Raw genomic sequence first — 20,792 nt, forward strand, 5'->3', positions numbered from 1 at the left:
CAACATGGAAAATGAAATAGGCAAATTAAGATGGGCTTCGATAGAGTTGTTACCTCAAAAGAAGATTGGGTTTTAACAGTTCAAAATTGAGCCTTGGCTAATTTTCCCCTCCATTTGCTGCTCAATCCCAGATTCAGACATTGGGTTTCAATTTTGGACTAAAGGAATCTCCTAAAACCTTTTCGATTTAATTCATGAACAACAATAATTGATTTTTGAATAAAATTAAAATTAATTATTGAATAATTTAAGTTCAAATTAAAACCCCTTCTTTCCATACCTCAATTCTAAAGTCGAAAATATGATTTTAATGGTACAAGCACATGTCCAATGGTGTCAATGGTCCAAGTATGAGGCCAAAATAGTTCATATTTTCTTTTGATTTTCTGGAATCATTATATTATGTTATATTTATATTCAATATTTTCGTTTATTATTGTTTCTATTAGGGTTTTTTACTAATATAATATAAAATTAAAAAAAATAAAATGACATGTTTCAAAAATTATGTACTAAAATGGTACATTCAAAGTGGTGGAGGGTGGTGCATAGGCGGCACCACCCTAGTTTCTGACACATCTGACAAACACAAAAAAAAAAAAAAAAACTGATAAAAAAAACTTGATGAAAACAAAAATTAAACTGATGAAAACAAAACCGGTCACGCCTAGGGAAGAGGCGACACCGGTCACGCCTTCCCCATAGGCGGCATCAATCACATCTTCTCCATAGGCGGCATCGGTAGCTTTTTTCCCCCTCCTCCATCTGGCTCTATTTTAAAGTATCAATTAAAAAAATAGCAGGAGAAGATAGGGAGAAGAGAAGAAAGAAAGAAAAGAGAAGAAAGAGAAGGTATTATTATTTTTATTGTTATTTTCAAATAGAATAGATTATGATAAGAAAAAAAAATATTTTATTAGTATTATATAGTTTGTTTAGTGTTATTTTTATGTTTTGTTTTAAAGTTATTTTGTTTATTGTGATTTGTTAGTAAGTTTTGTATTTAGATTAATTATTTGTTTATTGTGAATGTTATGTTTTAAATTTTTTAATATATTTGAAAATTTTTATGTTAGTAACTATTATAAAGTAATTGTTAGTTAGTGATAACAACAGAAAAAATAGATAAATATTGAAAATATTTCATCATAGATATTGTTAGAAATGGCAATAAATTTGATATTGTTAGAAATGGTCTCTTTTCATTCATTAAATTTTTATGTAAGTATTTTTATGTCGTTCAAATTGTTTTGAGAATTTTTGTTTATTTTTAATGATTGAGTATTGAAGATGAATAATTAGTTTTTCGTATGCATTTATTTCGATGGAATCATCTTGACAACAACCATTGGATGTATATTTGAATGTCGGCAACAAATAGCAATCTCGTTCAATGATTTGAAGGAAAAGATTACCGCAAAAATTGTTAGACGTTGTGGGAGAAGGATCTCGAAACTTTTCTACAAGTTTCCAGTTTCGACAAATCCCATCAAATTCACAGAAATGGAATTTGTAGACGATGAAGACGTGGACGCAATGATCGCTCTTTATTGTGGGAATCGGAGTGACCAAAATGCACCGATCCAGTTATTTGCTGAGTTAGCTGGTCTGGAGCCAACAGAAGATCTCGCTGCATTTGGTTAAGGACATGGAGCTGAAGAACCGTGTATGGTGGCTCCAATATCGTACGTTGATAGTGAATCGACTATATGCGGGATCAATATCGATCTAAAATGTTGCACCCGATATTGATGTGGTTGGTGATGATGGATACGATAGTAGTGATCGTTGTGATCAAAAGGTTGATAGTGATAGTGAGTCTCGATGTGGATGAAGTCCTTGATGATATTGATGACGAAGATGTGAATAACGATGGAAACATTAACGGGTCTTCAGTGGGGAACCAGATTCGACGTACTGTGATACACAATAATCCTGGGCCATACATGTCGTTCATAGACCCCGACGCAGCACACGTAGCTGAGTTCTCGAAGTATTTTAAAATACTACCTGCTCATCGACTGGCCGTGGATTCTGATCCTGAGGAGTTGTTCGTAAGCCAGAGATTTGAAAGTAAGGAAGAGTGCGTATTTGCTATTAAGTGGTATATCATGAATATATTAGTGGACTACAATGCCGCAGTGTCTAAACTGACATTATATGTTGGGGAGTGTTGGAAGTTGGCGAAAGGCTGCAATTGGCATGTACGAGCTGCATTTATTCAAAATTCGTAGATGTGGGAGATACGAAAATTTGTTGAGCCTCACACATGCACATCAACACGTATGACAGAAGATCATCGAAAACTTGATTCCAAAACTATCTGTACGTATATCATGCCAATGGTGAAGGACATGTAGACCATTAAAGTTTCAGTACTGATTGCCGAAATGTAGGCACGATTCTAGTATCGAGTATCATACCGAAATGCATGGATAGCTAAACAGATGGTAATGGAGTAATTATATGGGGATTTCGATACGTCGTATAATAAGTTACATGGATGGATATTCGCTATGCGGGAGTACGTACTGAGGTTGTCATTGATTTATAGACATGACCTTATTATGACCCGAATGACCAACTACAACCGGAAAAAGAATTTTCCATCGAATGTTCTGGACGTTTGATCCATATGTGCGCGTATTTCCCCACTGCAACCCATTTGTACAAGTAGATGGAACCTGGCTATACAGAAAATATACACAGATCCTACTTCTTGCTGTTGCTCGAGACGGTAACAAGAACGTGCTCCCGATAGCATTTGCCATCGTAGATAAGGAGAACATGGAATCGTGGGAATTCTTCCTTACCAACATGCGGAGGTATGTTATTAGCAACGATAATATTTGCATCATCTCCAATAGAAGGAAATGATTAATTGCCGCCATTAGACGTTCCGGTGTGCTATAGAGATCCGTTTACTACATTCGACATATCGCAACTAACTTCCATCGAGATTATAAGAATGCAAACTGGCGGAGACAAGTTGTGAGAATGGGTAAAGGATAACCTTATCTTTTCAATATAAGTTTTAATGTTTTAGGGCAATACTGTAACTTATCTTTTCTTAATACATATACAGCGCACGAGCTAGAGCCACACATTTTCGCCAAAGAATGACTCGACTTGAGAGTGACATGGAGGATCAAAGACACACATCTTTTCAATAGTGTTTGGGTACCATGGAGTGTGGCAATGGGCTTAAATTTTTGACGATGACTTTCGTTATGGTCAAATGACCACAAACTTAGTAGAGGGGATCAACGCTGTGTTGTTGAAAACACAACATCATTTGATTTCATCTATCTTTTTGACTACATTCTATAGGTTGGCTACCTCGATGCCAAGAATGGGTCAGTAACAAGTCAACCAGATCGAGGCAGAACATGTGTTTGTCAAAGATGTCAGGGATGCAATGGTTGTAAACCGTCGAATGGTGAGGTCGATGAATGTAGAAGTGTATTCACGATGTCTTGAAACATTTCGAGTTAAGGAGACCATCGGTTGTCGACCTGGTATACCACCTAGGTCCTATAGAGTTAATCTCCGAAACAGACAGTGCGATTGTAGGAGGTTCCAAACATTTCATTATCCATGTGAGCATGTCGTGGTAGTGTGTGCTAAAGTATTGCTCAATGTTGAACAATTTACCGATGATGTGTACACCCTTGAGTGCACGTTGCGTGTCTGGGAGAATGAGTTCCCTGTCTTGCCTAACCTGTCTACGTGGGATGTGCTTCCGACGACTTTCGAGCTTGTCCCAGACAAAGGGTTACGTAGGAATCCGAAAAATATTCCGCAATCATCCAGAATCCATAATGAAATGGATATTAGGGAGAAACCTGACGGTAAGCTTTATGGATTATGTAGATTAGCTTATCATAATCGAAGTAAATGCCCGCAGTGAAACTACCATATTGGACAATCGTCACAATCGGGTAGGAATTGAGCTTATGTAATCCAATGTACCTAATTTATATTACAAAGTTTATTCCAATTTTTAATGTTGTAATGTATTTAATTTATATTACAAAATTTATGTTACAAAGTATGTTCCAAGTTTTAATGTTGTAATGTTGTAATGTTACAATTAATCTAATTTATGACTACAAAGTTTGTTCCAAGTTTTAATGTTGCAATTAATCTAATTAAATAAATACAAAGATTGCCTTTTTATTGATTTATATTTTTTAGAATAAAAAAGTACAAACTTTGTAATATTTAAATTGTAAGAAACCCTTAAAATTGATAGTTTAATGGTGTGGTCCTAGGGGTATATTTCTGTGGGGGTCAACGTTCACGTTGTGGGTGATTGCGGTGATCAACATCCTCTTCAGTCGCAGGTGGGGGTGTGTGAAACATGAAAGAAAAATCATATGCCCCGAACGTCATCGATGAACTTGAGCCGAGATGAGTGTTGTATTGCGGTGGTGCTAAACTAAAGATATCAAACCCGAAATAATTTTCGTTTCCTGACGAGCCCGAAAAATAGTCATTGACCCGCAAATCCGGATGATAAAAAGTCTCAGCGAAATGTGTATGCGACCGCTCGAGCTCGGGCTCGGGCTCTGACTCTGGCTCATTTTCTATATTGGGCACTGGCTCGTATGCCCTAAGTCGATGCATGTGCGGGGGGACTACAGTCGACTGCTCACCAAGTAAATATGGTTTTCCAGTACTAGAGTACCATTGTATGTACTCTAACAATGGTTGCAAATCGGAAGAAATATCCATCTGAGGTCTCCGCGCCATCTGATTATCCTACACTACAATATATTTCTGGTGCACAACCCCCTAATTATTTCCATATTTTCTTCTCTTGTTAATCCCGTGAATCTTCCCCACTTGCATTGGTGGAGCCGGGATATACTAGATGCAATCAAACTGCTGGAGTATTTGATCCTCGTGGTACCACTCGACTGTCTGGAAGTTGATAATTGGTGCGGTGCGTTAATACACCACAGGTGAAAATGAATGTGGGCAGATGAGGGTATAACAGCCGCAATTTTTGGTCTCCAATACAGCATCCAGATAAACTGCAAGATTAATAACATGGTTAAAATTTAACACGATTCGAGTAAGATATACAAAGTAATTACATATCTCAAATATTGGAATAACTTACCCCTTTCCCAGTATGTTGTTCAATCATCAAACGATATATCAGGATAGTGTACGACCTCTCGATACCAGGATAAAAACTCCATCTACGAAAATAAATTACATGTTAGAATAGAATCGTTAGAATAGTATCATTAGAAAAAATGTTAATTAATTGCTATAACAAGTTAAATTTAATCACCTGTTCACTAGTGGGAATACGTATGCTTGGTGCCTAACTGATGCCAAGAATGACATTCGATAAAGAGCCAATGACTGTAGCAATATAACGTATCCGCCTATGTCTACGGCATCAGGCTTTGTCGCCTGACAAAGCTCATGATACAACATAGCCAGAATTGCGGAACCCCAACTATACGAGCAAACATTCTGCAAATCAGCTAATAGGGGTAAATACATCAAATAAACCCTATTGTTGTTCACTTCCGGCATCAGTACACCCCCTATAATATGCATAATGTACGCTCGAGCTGCGTACATTACCTCATGCTTAGTGGAATTAATTGATAAATGTTTAAAATTGACTTTCAGCCATGAAAATCTCAAACCCGTAAATTGACTCAGAATCGTTGGGCGAGACTCCTAATAGGCTATAACAAAGGGTAGCTGGCTCAGCTATTGTACTTACGCTCGTTACGGCACTCCTGTCAATTGGGAGCCTAAGTTGCAATACAAAATCCTCCAGAGTGACAGTGCACTTTCCACACGACAAATGAAAAGTGTGGGTCTCCGGGCGCCAACGCTCGACCAATGCGGATATTAAATCGTACCGCAAATCAAACGTCCAGATCAATGCTGCTGACCTGAGTTCTGCTAACTCCAAGTATGACATCAATCGTTCATCCGGGGAATATCCTAAACCATTCCCGACCCATTAATGCACGGTACGGGCCCTGACACTATTAAATTACAAAAATAGTTATAATAACATAATTTATTTCGGTAAATGACATAGAACATTTTTTAAGGGAACCCGTGATTAACAAATAACAATATATTACCATATTATTAACTGTGTTTAATATGCGACCATCGTTCTCAATTAATAAACCCATTGCGATACCTGTAATTTCAAAACAAATTTCGTTATTAATTTCAAAGTTTGATGCATTTTAAATATTTATCAAAATACCTAAATTTCATATATTGCTTTTAATTACAAAAAATACCAATCAGCTTTTGTCCACATCATATTTTTGCTCTACTACATTAACAAAATATATATATCATACAAATTCAACTCGACTCCAACTCAATGGTCCCATTCACAAATTCTATCTCAATGGTTTAATATTTTACCTACATAAAAAACAATAAAATTTATATTAAAATAATAAAATAACATGCCAATAAAAATATAACAAAAATATAACATAAATTATCTCAACATAATAAATACAAATATTATTATAATTTTAAAATGATAATAAGTAAAATGTATTGGTTTAAAATATAATATATATAATAACATGCCAACTTAATTATTGTCAAAAATATAAATTTTTTTGCATACAAGGATTCAAAAGAAATTTCATATATAATATTTATAAAAACATAAAATAAAACTTAAAACATAAACTCTTATTCTCAATTATAAAATCTTAAAAATTAGAACATATAAACGAATTCGTAATTTATCTCATAAATTCTAACTCAGTGGTCCCATTCTCAAATTCCATATCAATAGTCTCATCTTTTACTTACATAAAAATAAAAAAAATTATATTAAAATAATCAAAATAACATGCCAAATAAATTACATAAAAATATATCTAATCAACCTAAAACACACATAACAAATAAATTACATAAAAAATAAAACATTATTTGTACATAACATAATAGACTTTTTACTTCAATAAACATTAAAATAAATTATGAATGAATGAAAATATAAAATAAATACAAACACACCTTAATAGCTCTTTTAACCAAATAATACCTTACAAAAATAAAATTAAAAATTAAATCTGAATTAAATCAACAATAATAGCAACAAAAACAAATTAAATTAACATTAATTTATAACAAAAAAATTACCTTTTCTTAAACACCTAATCTTCTCTAAACAACAAACTCTCTTTTTCCTTTTTTATTTATTTATTTTACCTTGTCTTTCTCCTTCCCTCTCTCTATTTTGCTCCTCTTTTTTTCTTTATTTTTCCCTTCCCTTCCCTTCTTGCCCTGTCCTTCTCCTTATTCTTCTTCTCTTCTTCTCTTCTTTTCTTCAAAATTCTCTCTCCTCCGGTAGCCAAAAATGGGCATTGGGGACCATTATAAGGTCCCCAAACACACACAACTCGCAGGCCTTCATGCATGACCCGTCCCATTGCTGCAGGCCGGTGTTACCTATGGGGAAGGCGTGACTGGTGCCGCATCTTCCCTAGGCGTGACTGGTGTGCTGTCCCATCAATTTTTGTTTTCATCAATTTTTTTATCAATTTTTTTTGTGTCAGGCACCACCCTCCACCACTTTAAATGTACCATTTTGGTACATAATTTTTGAAACATGCCATTTTGGTATTTTTTTTAAATTTTATATTATATTAGTAAAAAACCCTTTCTATTACCTATTAATATATTACATATCAAATATTTGTACTAAAATTTATATTATATGTACTATATTTTGTATTTTAAATACATTATATATTTCATGTATTTAGTATATCAGAACGAAGTCGAAAACTTGTTTAGAGGAGACCGAAATTAAATTGTGATTTTTATGATAATAAAATACAATTTCAACATTTGAGTAGTTTTATTTTTATAATTTTGAAAGGATTAAATCAAAATTTTATTATTTTTAGGAGGGCAAAGTGTAAATTTACTTTTTACTAATTTAAAATTTTAAAATTTTAAAAATTTAGAGGATGTAAATGAAAATTTTTTAAGATACGCCTTGCAGTATATATAATATATATATATATATATATATCATTTTTCGAATTTCAGATAAAAATTTAAAAAAATCTGAAACTGTTCAAGAATCAAAGAAAAAGAAAAAACTTTTTTCAAAAAAAATCAATAAAAAACTTTCCTTTCGAAAATCTGTAAAAAAAATAACATCAGACGTTTAAGAGAAAATTTTGGAGTGATTTTAGAAAAATCTTTCATCATTCCTTGATACATACACATTTCTTTTTACCTCCAAAAATCATTCCCCAAAAATCTGTGATTCATGGGAAAAGGAAGGAAACTAGCACAACAGCAACCGAAAAAAGACACATAAAAGAAAAATACTCAGAAACAAGAAGGAAAAAAAAAAAGCAGAGGATTGCAGAACTTCTGCAAGTCAGAAACCTTCTTTTTAAGGTATATTTTAGAAAAAAATTTATTCTTTTCTTTTGCTTGCATGTCTTCTATTTCATGAAACCCTTTTTTAAAGAAATAAAAAAGAAATGTATCATCTTTAAAAAATATATATATTTTGGCAACATATGAAGTTTTCGGTGCCGGAAATTGAAAACTTTGAGTTTTCCGGCGCCGGTGAGTAAGCTGTTAAAGCAACGAAGAAAGTAGAGGGATCAAAAATAAAATAGAGGAAAAGCTTTATTTTTAGAACAAGTTGGAAATGAATTAAAATAGTTGATAACTAGTTTCTTATCCGTGAGATGTACGTATTTATTATATATATCTATTAAATTTTATTAATTTTAAAATTGTAATGTTTGTCAAATTAAATGATTAAAATAAATATTTGTGCCATATTGAATTTAATAAATATTTAAAATCCATAATTACTAATAAGAGGTTGTTTTGGAACTAAATGTAACAATTAAAAGTTAATAGGACTCATATCATAATTTTAAAAGTTATTAAATAAATTGATTTCAATAAATTTAAAAGAGAATTAAATTGTGGAACTATTAATATTTAAAGAATTTATGATGCAAATAATATTTAAATATTCAAATCCATTGCATTGAGTTGATTGTGTATAAATACGTGAAGGCCTGCATGTATTAAGTAAGTTCTATGAATTGAATATGTTTCATTCTTCTTTTTCTTCTTAAAGTCTTACATGGTATCAGATGTAAGGATTACCTGGAGCTTTCTTTCCGCTGTGCAGTTTGTATAAGGCGATATGGCTTCCATTGCTTCTGACGGAGTTCTTGATAGCCGTTTCTTTTCTACAAAGCGTATTAGCGTTCTTCTTGATGATAATACTTATCTACTGTGGCGCCAGCAAGTTCTCTTAGCTGTTAAAGCGCATAAGCTACAGCGCTTCTTGGATTCTCAAGAAAATCCTCCACCTCCGTTCCTTGTCGATGATAATGGTGGTTCGTATGAAAATCCAGATTTTGCAATCGCTTGAGCAAGAAGATAGTGCGCTTGCGCCGTGGTTACTCTCGTCCATTAGTCGACGGTGCTTCCTCACCTCATTGGCATGGATACTAGTGCCAAGATTTGGAATGCGGTTGTTACGTTGTTTGGTAGCAAAACAACCTCTAAGCTGATGGCATATCGACGAGCGTTGCATTCTCAACGCAAAGGTGAACTCAGCATGAAGGAGTTCTTGATGAAAGTTAAGGGCTGTTGTGACAATCTCGCTAGCTGTGGAGAAATTATTGGAGAACATGAGCATATTACTGCAATACTCAATGGCTTACCTCCAGATTATGAATCGGTTATCACTATTATTACGGCAAGTCAGATTCCCTACACAGTACAAGGAGTAACCTCTATGCTTCTTGATACTGAAGCTCGTTAGCAGGCCGTAAGTGTTGAAGTTTCCAGCTCTGCGAACTTAGTGTCGAATGAGTCCTCTGGTGATCCTGGTGCACTACCTACTTATCAGCCATCATCAACTCGCGGACGTGGGCGAGGGCGTTCATCCAACTCCAGGATTCAATGTCAACTTTGTGGGAAGGCTGGTCATCTTGTTGACCGCTGTTACCATCGTTTTGATTCATCATACAAGAGTAGCAACTACAGACCCCCTCCACAAGTACATATGTGCATGGCTGGTTCGAGTTCACCTACACCTTGGTTTTCCTATCCTCAGCAAAGTCCTCAGTGGGGTTCTTCAGGTTGGTGTTTTCCTTCTCCTTCACCTGTCTGGTCTAACTCGTTTGTTGGTAGCTCTCTACAATAGGTTAGTATGCCTCAACAAGTCAGTATGCCATCTGCTGGAGTCACACCACCTCAAGCATATGTTGCTACCCCTGAAACAGTAGCTGACAATGCATGGTACCCAGATTCTGGTGCCACGCATCATCTCACCAATTCTGCTACTTTGGTTGGTAACGGTGGATCAGGTAACGAACCAGGTAAGGTTTTTGTTGGCAATGGTTCTGCATTACCTATTTTGGCCACTGGGCAGTCCTCATTAATCACAAGATCTCGACCGTTGTACATGCGATCTTTACTGCTTGTTCCAGGAATTACTAAAAACCTATTGTCTGTGTCAAAGTTTGCTAAAGATAATCAAGTAATGTTTGAGTTTTTTCCTACTCAGTGTCGGGTGCGTGATTTAAGGACCAGAGAAGTGCTTCTTCAAGGGTTGGTGCATCATGGGTTATATAAACTTCAGCTCAACAAGTCTCCTTCACCTAGCACTCTGTCTACAAATGCTCAATGTCTTACAGCAAGCACCAAGCACCCTATTAGTGTTTGGCATGCTAGATTAGGCCATCCATGTAAAGCAACACTTACAAAAGCTCTTCATCAGTGTAATATACAGTTTACAGATAGTAATAAATTTGTTGACTGTGTTGCTTGTCATTTGGGTAAAGAACGCAAGCTTCCATTTTCAAAGTCATGCACTGAGTATTCCTCACCCTTGCAATTAGTAGTAGCTGATGTTTGGGGGCCTGCTCCTGTTGTATCTAATGGTTTTCGCTACTATATTGCATTCACTGATGCTTATTCACGCTACACATGGCTCTATTTTTTGAAGAATAAGTCTGATGTTGTTACTGTGTTTCCTCAGTTTCACCTTCAAGCTGAGAGGATGCTTGGTACTAAACTCAAAGTCCTACAAACCGATGGGGGAGGGGAGTTTCAGTCCTTGAAATCCTATTTGAGTCAACATGGAATTCTACAGAGGCTCACATGCCCATACACATCAGCTCAAAATGGGATTATAGAACGGAAACATCGTCAGGTAGTTGAAATCGGTTTGTCTATGCTAGCTCATGCAACTATGCCCTTGTTGTTCTGGAATGAAGCATTTTGTAGTGCAATATTCTTAATTAACAGATTACCCTCTCAACCATTAGGTGATATATCCCCATATGAAAAACTTTTTAAAACAAAACCAAATTATTCATTCCTTCGAACATTTGGCTGTCTATGCTTTCCTAATCTTAGACCTTTCAACAAAACAAAGTTACAGTTTCGATCCATTCCCTGTGTCTTCCTTGGCTATTCTCCCTTGCACAAAGGCTACAAATGTAGAGACCCTACTGGTAGAATTTATATTAGCCGTCATGTCACATTTAATGAGACTATCTTTCCATTTGAAACCCACACTTCAATGGTCAAACCGTCCACACCCAACACTCCACAAGTACATTCAAAATTGCTTGTCATACAGCCTAGTCATGTAGCTCATCATAACACCTCACCTAACATCATGTCTACAAATATTTCATCAACACCTATTTCATCTACTCCAACAACTACAATGCCTAGTTCCCAGCCTACCCATTCAACGCCAGTTCTATCACCATCCACCTCACCCATGTTACCTACAGACTTATTATATATACCAACACAACCATCTTCTCCTACGATAGCTCAACTACCACCCACATCATCCATATCTCCTTCAATCTCACCACCTGTTCAAATACAAACCACTCAATCTGTTCCAACAAATACTCATTCCATGGTCACAAGGAGTAAAGTTGGCATTTTTAAACCAAAAGCTTATCTGAGCGAGATGTCTACGTCTCCCACTGATGTTCCTTCTGACATACATGCTGTAATGAGGTTTGAATGCTGGAAAAAGGCCGTTCACAGTGAGTTACAAGCCTTGGTTCATAATAATACTTGGGCACTTTGTTCTCTTCCTACGAATAGAAGGGCAATCGGGTGTAAGTGGTTGTTTAAAATTAAAAAGAAGGCTGATGGTTCTATTGACAGGTACAAAGCAAGATTAGTTGCAAAAGGTTTTTCTCAGCATGCAGGACTTGATTTTCATGCCACCTTTAGTCCTGTTGTTCGAGCCTCTACAATTCGCATTGTTCTTGCGTTAGCTGTTATGCAGGGGTGGGTTGTGCGTCAAGTTGATATCAACAATGCTTTTCTAAATGGTGAACTTACTGAGGAAATATATATGGAACAACCACCTGGCTTTGAAGTCTTGGATGCCTCTGGTCAGTCACTTGTGTGTAAATTAAATAAGGCGCTCTATGGCTTGCGTCAAGCTCCTCGGCGTGGTTTCAAACTCTCAAACAAGACCTTGTCACCGAGCTTGGCTTCCATGCATCAAAAGCGATTCATCTTTGTTCATTCGAGTGTCTACCGAGGATTACATGCTTCTTATGGTGTATGTCGATGACATCGTGCTCACTAGAAGCAGTAGTCAAGATATAGATGCAGTGATTCATCATTTGCATGCAAAATTTGCTCTTAAGAATATGGGAAATCTTAGTTTTTTTGGGAATTGATGTTCAACGCTCATCCTGTGGAATGTTACTCACCGGAAGAAATATGTCACCGAATCGCTCCTCAAGACCGGTATGCTTACGCAATTGATACACTAACGCCCATGGTAGTCACTCCTAAGTTGATGATTTGAGATGGAAGCTCTCCTTTCCGGATGTGCATTTATATCATAGTACAAAGGGTATGCTTCAATATGTTTGTATTACTAGACCGGACTTATCATACTGTGAACAAATCGAGTCAAGACATGAGTTCTCCTACTATCACTCATTGGAAAGTCAGAAACGAGTCTTAAGGTACTTGGCTGGCACTATGGATCATGGTTTGTATTTTGAAGCAGGTTCGTTGGAACTAGTGTGTTACTCGGATGCTGACTGGGCTTCCTCCATTGAAGATCGTCGTTCTACGTCAGGGTATGTGGTGTATCTAGGACCAAACCCAATCGCTTGGTGCTCAAAGAACAATCAGGTATCCGTGTCTTCCACCGAGGCGTATCAGTAGCCTTGCCAATCGCAGATCTCGAGTTACTATGGCTCAAACAACTGTTGGATGAAGTCCGCATTCCTCTCACTAAGCTGCCAATTGTGTGGTGTGACAATTCGTCTGCTGTTTCAATTACTGAAAATCCCACACATCATGCTAGAATGAAGCATGTGGAGATAGACTATCATTTTGTTCGGGAAAAAGTGCATGCTGGAATATTGCAGGTTAATTTTGTCCCTTCTGCTCAACAGATTGCTGATGTTCTCACTAAACCAGTGCCTCCTAAGCTGTTTTCATCATTTCGACGAGCTCTTCAAGTACTGTCAGTAAATGAAATTAGTGATCAAAAGTCAAAAGAAATGCCAAGGGAATGTTAGGGTTAATATGGTTGTTCTAAGTCTGTTAGCAGTAGTTAGTATATTAGCAGTTAGTCTGTTACGTAAAGTTGTTAGCAATTAGAAAGTTAGCTGGAATGTCAGTTAGCTTTAGCCCTCATGCATGTATAAATACGTGAAGGCCTGCATGTATTAAGTAAGTTCTATGAATTGAATATGTTTCATTCTTCTTTTTCTTCTTAAAGTCTTACAGATTGTATATTAATAATTTCTGAATTAACATTTAAATATTCAAATTCATAAATTCTTTATATATTAATAGTTCCACAATTTAATTTATTGAAATCAATTTATTTAGTAACTTTTAAAAATTATGATATATTAATTAATCACAGTTATTATAGGAATAAAATTCTCTTCCTTTTATTTATTGATTTGATCTAAACCCTATAATGATTAAATATATACAAATCTAATCATATTATTTGTGAAACATTTAAAATTTTAAAATATTTTAATTAATATAGCATAAATTTTGTACTAATTTTAAGTAAATAATTATAATATAGACACAAACAAGCAATGCAGAAAATTTATTTGACATTTTAATTATTGAAATCGGTTTAAATATTATAATGTATTTTAATTATTGTGGCACTATTAATATTTAAAGAATTTATGCAGAAAATGGATAAGGAGATTTACATGATTAAAAGACGAAAAAGTTAAGTAATTAATTAGTACCTCAATTGAATTAATTGATTAATAAGGTTGCAATTTCAAAATTAATTGAGAAATGACCTAGATTAAATGGTTAAGTAAGTAATGCACACTCTTAAAAGAAATATTATTTGAAGTTAAAATGCAGTAGCCCAATGGTTAGACATGTCCAACTCCCCCTAAATACTCTTTTCTCCTTTTTATTTTCGGCACTAGGTATATAGTCCTTTTTCCTCATTACAATTGAGTTTTGTTTTTCTCCTCCCTATTTCTTCTGCCTTTTCCTGTCCATCTTCTTTGCAAATATTTTCTTTTCATTACTGTGAATTGTTATTGCTTATTCCGAATCAAAGCCAATCTCCATTAACTCATTTTCCTACTGGAATTGTACTCGTTGTTAGAAACCCCCAATTAAATCCCAAAGTTTGATATTGAATCTTTATAAATTTTCTATCTAACGATAATCTTGCGATTGATTAAACGGTTTTTCTTGATTTTTCATCAAAACTTTCAATAATCTTGACGAATCTTTAAATCAATTATTAATTCTTGTGTAAATGTCGTTTGAAGGACTCATTTTAGGTGCATCGACCTAGATTTGAGCACGAGAAATGTCGATTGAGATCCCGGAGTCAAGTGTGTGTTCTTTTACAGGTGAATCAAGGTAAAAGCGTGCCTAAGATAGGGCCACACAGCTTGCCACACGTGTGGTCCATACGACCCATGTCCCCCTGGAACCCTAAGATAGTTCGAATATGATATTAATATAAATGTTAATTTGTTTTAGTGATTTTAATTAAACATTTAATTATAGAAATATAAATGTTATGGGCGATAATTGTACAAATTCACAATAAATATTCTTGAAATTTGAAATTAATATGATGGAGGGTATTGGAATAAAATGTGTTAGTTAATTTGTGATCTAATTGAAATTATATGAACTAGTTGGAAATGGTAAAATAAAAATAAAAAATAATATTGTCCTGATTTATATGGAGAGGTAATTAAAGTTTTATTAAATATATGTTTGACACAAGTTCAAAGCAATGTATGTTGAAATTAAAAATAGTTTAATTATAATTACTAATGTTAAATATTTGTGATTAGTTAATTTGTATCAACATAATCAAATGATGTTTATAAAGACATCTTGATGTTGTAACAATTAGGCTGTCTTTTTCTTTTTTAAAGAAAATTGATCTTGCCATATCTTATATTCTTTGATATTATATATAGTGATTATATTTAATTGGTAAATGTATAAAATTAAATTGTATATTTATTATTAAAAGGATATATGATGGTAGAACTTTATGCGTTATGGACAAACTGCTATAAGCTTAAATTTTATCGGTGTTTTATTTGGATATACATTATTAAAGAAATTTAAGATGTAATAATCTTTTGATATTGAATCAAAGTAGATTACATATATTTCTTTTTGAAGATTCACATTCAACTTCTCTCTAAAAAAAATGGTAATAGGCATGTATTGCATAATATATAATTAATAATTACAAAAACAATATCATTACCCGTTAATTTACTGATTTCTTACTATTATTATCCAAGTTGAACTTACTTCTTGTTTGTATTGCATACCCAACAAAAAAAAAAAAACACAAACCAAAAAATAAATAAATAAATAGTCAAAGTCCATTACAAATAAATAAGACCCAAATTACCAGCTCAAATCTAAAACCTATTACCTAAATTACAAAACTCAAAAAAAAAAAAAAACTAAAAACCCTAAAGCCCAAATGGCCCAAAACTAAACTAATTTTCGGCCAAAAAAAGAAGGGCAGAAACCCTAGCCGCATGCCACGTCGGCACCATTGCCTCCTCGCACGCGCCTGACCCCTCTGTCACCACTGTCAGTCTCTGTCACCTCCTACAAAGAAGGATAAACACGCAAACAACAGTAGAAATAATAAAAACTTTGTAAAATGGCTATATAAGCCATGATAAACGGATTGTAAATGGCGGGTTTTTTTAATACAACAAAAAGAACAGATTCAAAGCATACAAACAAAAATATAGCAACCAAGCAGAGAAAAAGTGAGAAACGTGCAAGGTCCTCTTCATTTTTTTATTTTCTTTCTTTTTCCTTTTTTTGAAACCGTTTATACATACAAATATTTCTTTTTTTTTAAATACTGTTTATACATATATATATATATATGTATTTCAAAAGTATATGAAAAGAGAAACTTACACCTTGACCCCCGCGCGCGACCTAACCCGCCAGGGGATCCGCGTGTTTTCAACTTTTGGGTTATTTTGCAGAAAGTCCTTCCGCCTTTTCCACCTATTTTAATTAGATCCTTTTTGTTTATTTTTGTTTCTTTTAATTCGGACTGATAATTTTGTTTTCATCACATTTTAGTCCCTAATGGAACTGTGCGTTTTGGTGGACGAATTATTTCCCATTTTGGTCCCTCCTTGTTATTCCTGCGTTTGATGTGGTCCTTTACCCTTTCTTTTATTTTCGATTTTACCTGAAACTCTATTTAAAATTTCAATTTTTGTTATTATTATATTTTTAGATTAATTAATCTAATATTATTATTACTATTATTATACTTTCCTTTTTTGCATTTACTTACTTATTATTATTATTTTACTATTAAACAAATTAATTTTATATTATTGCTATTATTATTATATTTCTTTTTTTGTTTGTTTACCTAATGTTTTCTGTAAATATATTTATTTTTATCATTTTATTATATTTACTTATATCCTTTTATAATTTCAAACTTAGATTATTTACTATTATTACTAATATCATGCTTATTATTTGTTTATTTATATCCTTTTCATCATTTCAAACTTTATTATTCTTATATTTATTAATATTAGGGTAAACTATAAAAATAGTCACTTTTGTTTGTCTTGGATTACATTTTAGTCACTTATGTTTGAAACGTTACGTCTTAGTCACTTACGTTATCGTTTTGTTACGAAGTGGTCACTCTACCGTTAAACTCCGTTACCTCCCTAACGACAGTCCTACGTAGCAGTCCAAATGGATTTTAAATGCCAACTTAGATGTCCTATGTGGTAGTCCAAATTAAATCTATTTAATTAAAAACCTATTTTCATTTTAACAACTGAACATCCAAATTGGCATTTGAAACTTATTTGGGCTACCATGTAGGATTGCCGTTAGGGAGGTAATGGAGTTTAACGGTAGAGTGGCCGCTTCATAACCAAATGATAACGTAAGTGACTAAAACGTAACATTTCAAACATGAGTGACTAAAATGTAATCTGAGACAAACAAAAGTGACTATTTTTATAGTTTACCCTTAATATTATTTCTTAAGCTGTTTATATACCATTTATTTACGTAATTATTTACTATTTTTTTATCTTTTATTTTTAGTTTCTACTTTTTTCTCTTTCTATTTGCAATCAGCTCGTGTGTTTCGTTAATTCCTTTATTTTATTCTCGTCTTTATTATTATTATTATTTATTTTTTATTAACTCATTTATTTTATTATCATCGTGATTTATTTTTTACAACAAATTGGTGTTACATTAATCTTTTACTCAACACATACAATTGCGGTTTTTTAAAATAAGCACTGTTTGTATTTTGAGATTCGAAAAGTCGTATCCCAACTTACGGGGTTTTGATTTTCTCGATAAATCCGTATACACAAACCTCTTTTAAACATAGGTTTTAAATATTCTCGGGAATTAAGAAAAATTGTGTTCCAACTTAAGGAATATGATTTCTTTCTAATATCGAGATAATTAAATATATTTCAAATAAGTAAATTTTTCGGTGTTCATTCTCGTATCAGGAATTTGAGACATTGTGTCCTAACTTACGGGACATAATTCTTTTTCTCGATTAACGTCAAATATGCCCATTTCTCAAAAATTTTCAATATTTTAGCAGAGGATCGTATTTTAAATCTCTTTAAAGCTTTCAATTCTCGACACTAAGGCACTAATTAATTAACTAGGTACCATTGGGCGTAACGAAGGTGCTAATCCTTCCTCGTACGTAACCGACTCCCTAGCTCGTTTTCTTGAATTTCGTAGACCAAAATCATTGTTTTAGTAAATCAAAGCATTTTATTAAAACGATCAATTACGAGGTGATCTGATCACACCTCAATAAAAAGGATTGGTGGCGACTCTTATTTTCATTTTTTTGTTTTCATAAATAAAAATCGACCATTTTACAAAAAAATGGTTTCGACAACCCTAACTTGATTTTTTTTTTTAAAATATACTTATTTAGAATGTTAATTTCATATTGGATGGTTCATCTTAGGTAGCGTTCGGTATTTTCTGATGTTATGATTCTAGTAGAATGTGATTTTTTGAAATGTAATAGCTGGGAATGCAATTACTATGAATGTGACTTTATAACATTTGATATACATTGGAAGGTATTAATTAAAATATCATGAAAGTTACATCATTACGTTTGATTCATTAAGCACTTTCTTAGGAATGTAACGATAATTTATGAATTTACCCTTATTAAAGAAAAATAATATTCATGTATTAATTTTCATAATAAACTTTATTATTAACAAATATTTGGATTAAATATTTAATAATAAATATTAATATGTTAATTTTAAAATAATTTTTTAATTTATAATTTTAATTGAAAGCAAAATTATTTCAAATTTGTCTTGCATATATATATTTCTAAATATAATAATGCATATATAAAATTAAGTATATATAAACTTGTTTTGGAATAAATTTAAAAATACTTGAAATCACATTTTATTTTAGCTAAAGGCTGACTCATAAGAATATAAAAAAGTTGATTCTAACGAATCCTTTGAACAAAACTATAAATAATTTAAAGGTAAACCATGCAAAAAAAGTTATGATTAAATAAGTGAGTTTAACCTAAACTTTAATTTTTTCCATTTTGCTCGAAAAATTCATAAAGACTATAATAAAATTAAAATTTCAATTAATATACTTAAAAAAGAGTTAAAACAATAAAAAATAAAGATAATATGTAAATAGTATACTAGATAGATCATTAAATATGCATATGAAAAATAAAATTAGGAAGAAAAAACTTACGAAAAATTTGTTGAAGTAATAGAAAAATCAAGTTGGAGAAAGAAGACAATAGTTTTATTTTGTTTTTTTCATATGTTCATGGGAAATCAACTGTCAAGGGAAAGTAGCTCCTCGAAAGAAAATTAGTTTACAAGAAAATAAATAAAACTTGACATACCAAACATTATCTTAAATTTTTAATCAAAATTATAAAAACTAGGTTTTGAAATCCTAAACTGCAATTATCAAATTGCTATATAATATGATATGATATGATATTGCTATATTTTTACTAAAATTCTCTCACTTATCAAATAACACTTCAAGCTCGATGGCCTAACCCATAAATAGATCTAATTTTATACTATTTTTATTATTTTATTCTACCGAAAAGTAGCTTTTAAAACAACACGCACAATTATATGATTTGACTTCTCCTACTGTTGCTTTATCATTTTCATAGAAATAAAAATTATTATGTTTTTAACAATAATAATGTTATATATAAAGTAAACTACAATGCAAACCACTCAATTTTCTTTTTCACTCAATTATAAATTTTTATTTTAATTACTTAATTTTTTTCACCCAACTATTAAATTTTTTAATTTGTTCACCCAACTAATTAATATTTTTTTGCCCATTTCTATTAAGTATAGTTAAATCTTTAACCGAGAATGACATGGCAGTTAAAAAAATAATATAATAAATTTAGTCATCAACTTTTACGTATTATATCGATTTAATCATAATTTAAAAAAATTAATCCTCAAAATTTACCTCCTCTTCTTCTTCCCCACTGCCACTACCATGGTTACCTCCGCCACCACAACCACCTCTAACTTCACCTCTTCCATCTTTAAAAAAAAAAAACCTTAACTTGCACAAAATGTTAAACCAAACATTGTTTGCAGGTAACTTTACCTTCCTTCACTTCCTTGTTTGTTGTCATCTTTCTAAACTTAATTTTGTATTTGGAAAATTAAGTATCTTTGTTTCTAACATTGACAATTTGAGTTTTCACTGCAGGTGAATATTAAAGGGAGTGAATTTCATATTTAATAATTAAGTGAATTGGAAGAAGATGCTTGTAGTTTTGAGATTGTGATTGAGAAGGCAACAATGGGTTGTTGAGTTTGGGGCCATTAATTAACCTTGGGGGTGGCAGAATATGGCATCTGGAAGAGGCAGGAGTCATGGTCATGAGTTGATGCCTCTGGTAGCATTTATAAGCAGAGAGATGAATAAGCCAAGCGTGAGATACGAGCATGCTACTCAATCTAGGAAAGGAAAAGATTATTTCTTGGTTAAAACAGGTTGTCAATGAGTGCCTAGCAATCCTTCATCTACCTTCTTTGTTTTAAAGAAAAAGGGAAAGCAAAAGTTTTTAAAGTTATCCCATTTCATTGAGGCTCTTGATAAACTCAGAGAACAGACCAAAGAGACTGTAAAGGGATTGG

General features: G+C 33.0%; 1 protein-coding gene across 1 annotated transcript; it reads left to right on the plus strand.

Annotated features, from left to right (window-relative positions):
- The first annotated feature begins 3,418 nt into the window (after nucleotides 1-3,418).
- LOC105766917 (uncharacterized) lies at nucleotides 3,419-3,910 on the plus strand. The gene has a single exon (XM_012586459.1). The coding sequence runs from the start codon at nucleotides 3,419-3,421 to the stop codon at nucleotides 3,908-3,910; it is 492 nt and encodes a 163-aa protein (XP_012441913.1).
- Nucleotides 3,911-20,792: the final 16,882 nt, after the last annotated feature.

This window comes from Gossypium raimondii, chromosome 5, assembly GCF_025698545.1.
Source record: "Gossypium raimondii isolate GPD5lz chromosome 5, ASM2569854v1, whole genome shotgun sequence".
Taxonomy (NCBI): Eukaryota; Viridiplantae; Streptophyta; class Magnoliopsida; order Malvales; family Malvaceae; genus Gossypium; species Gossypium raimondii.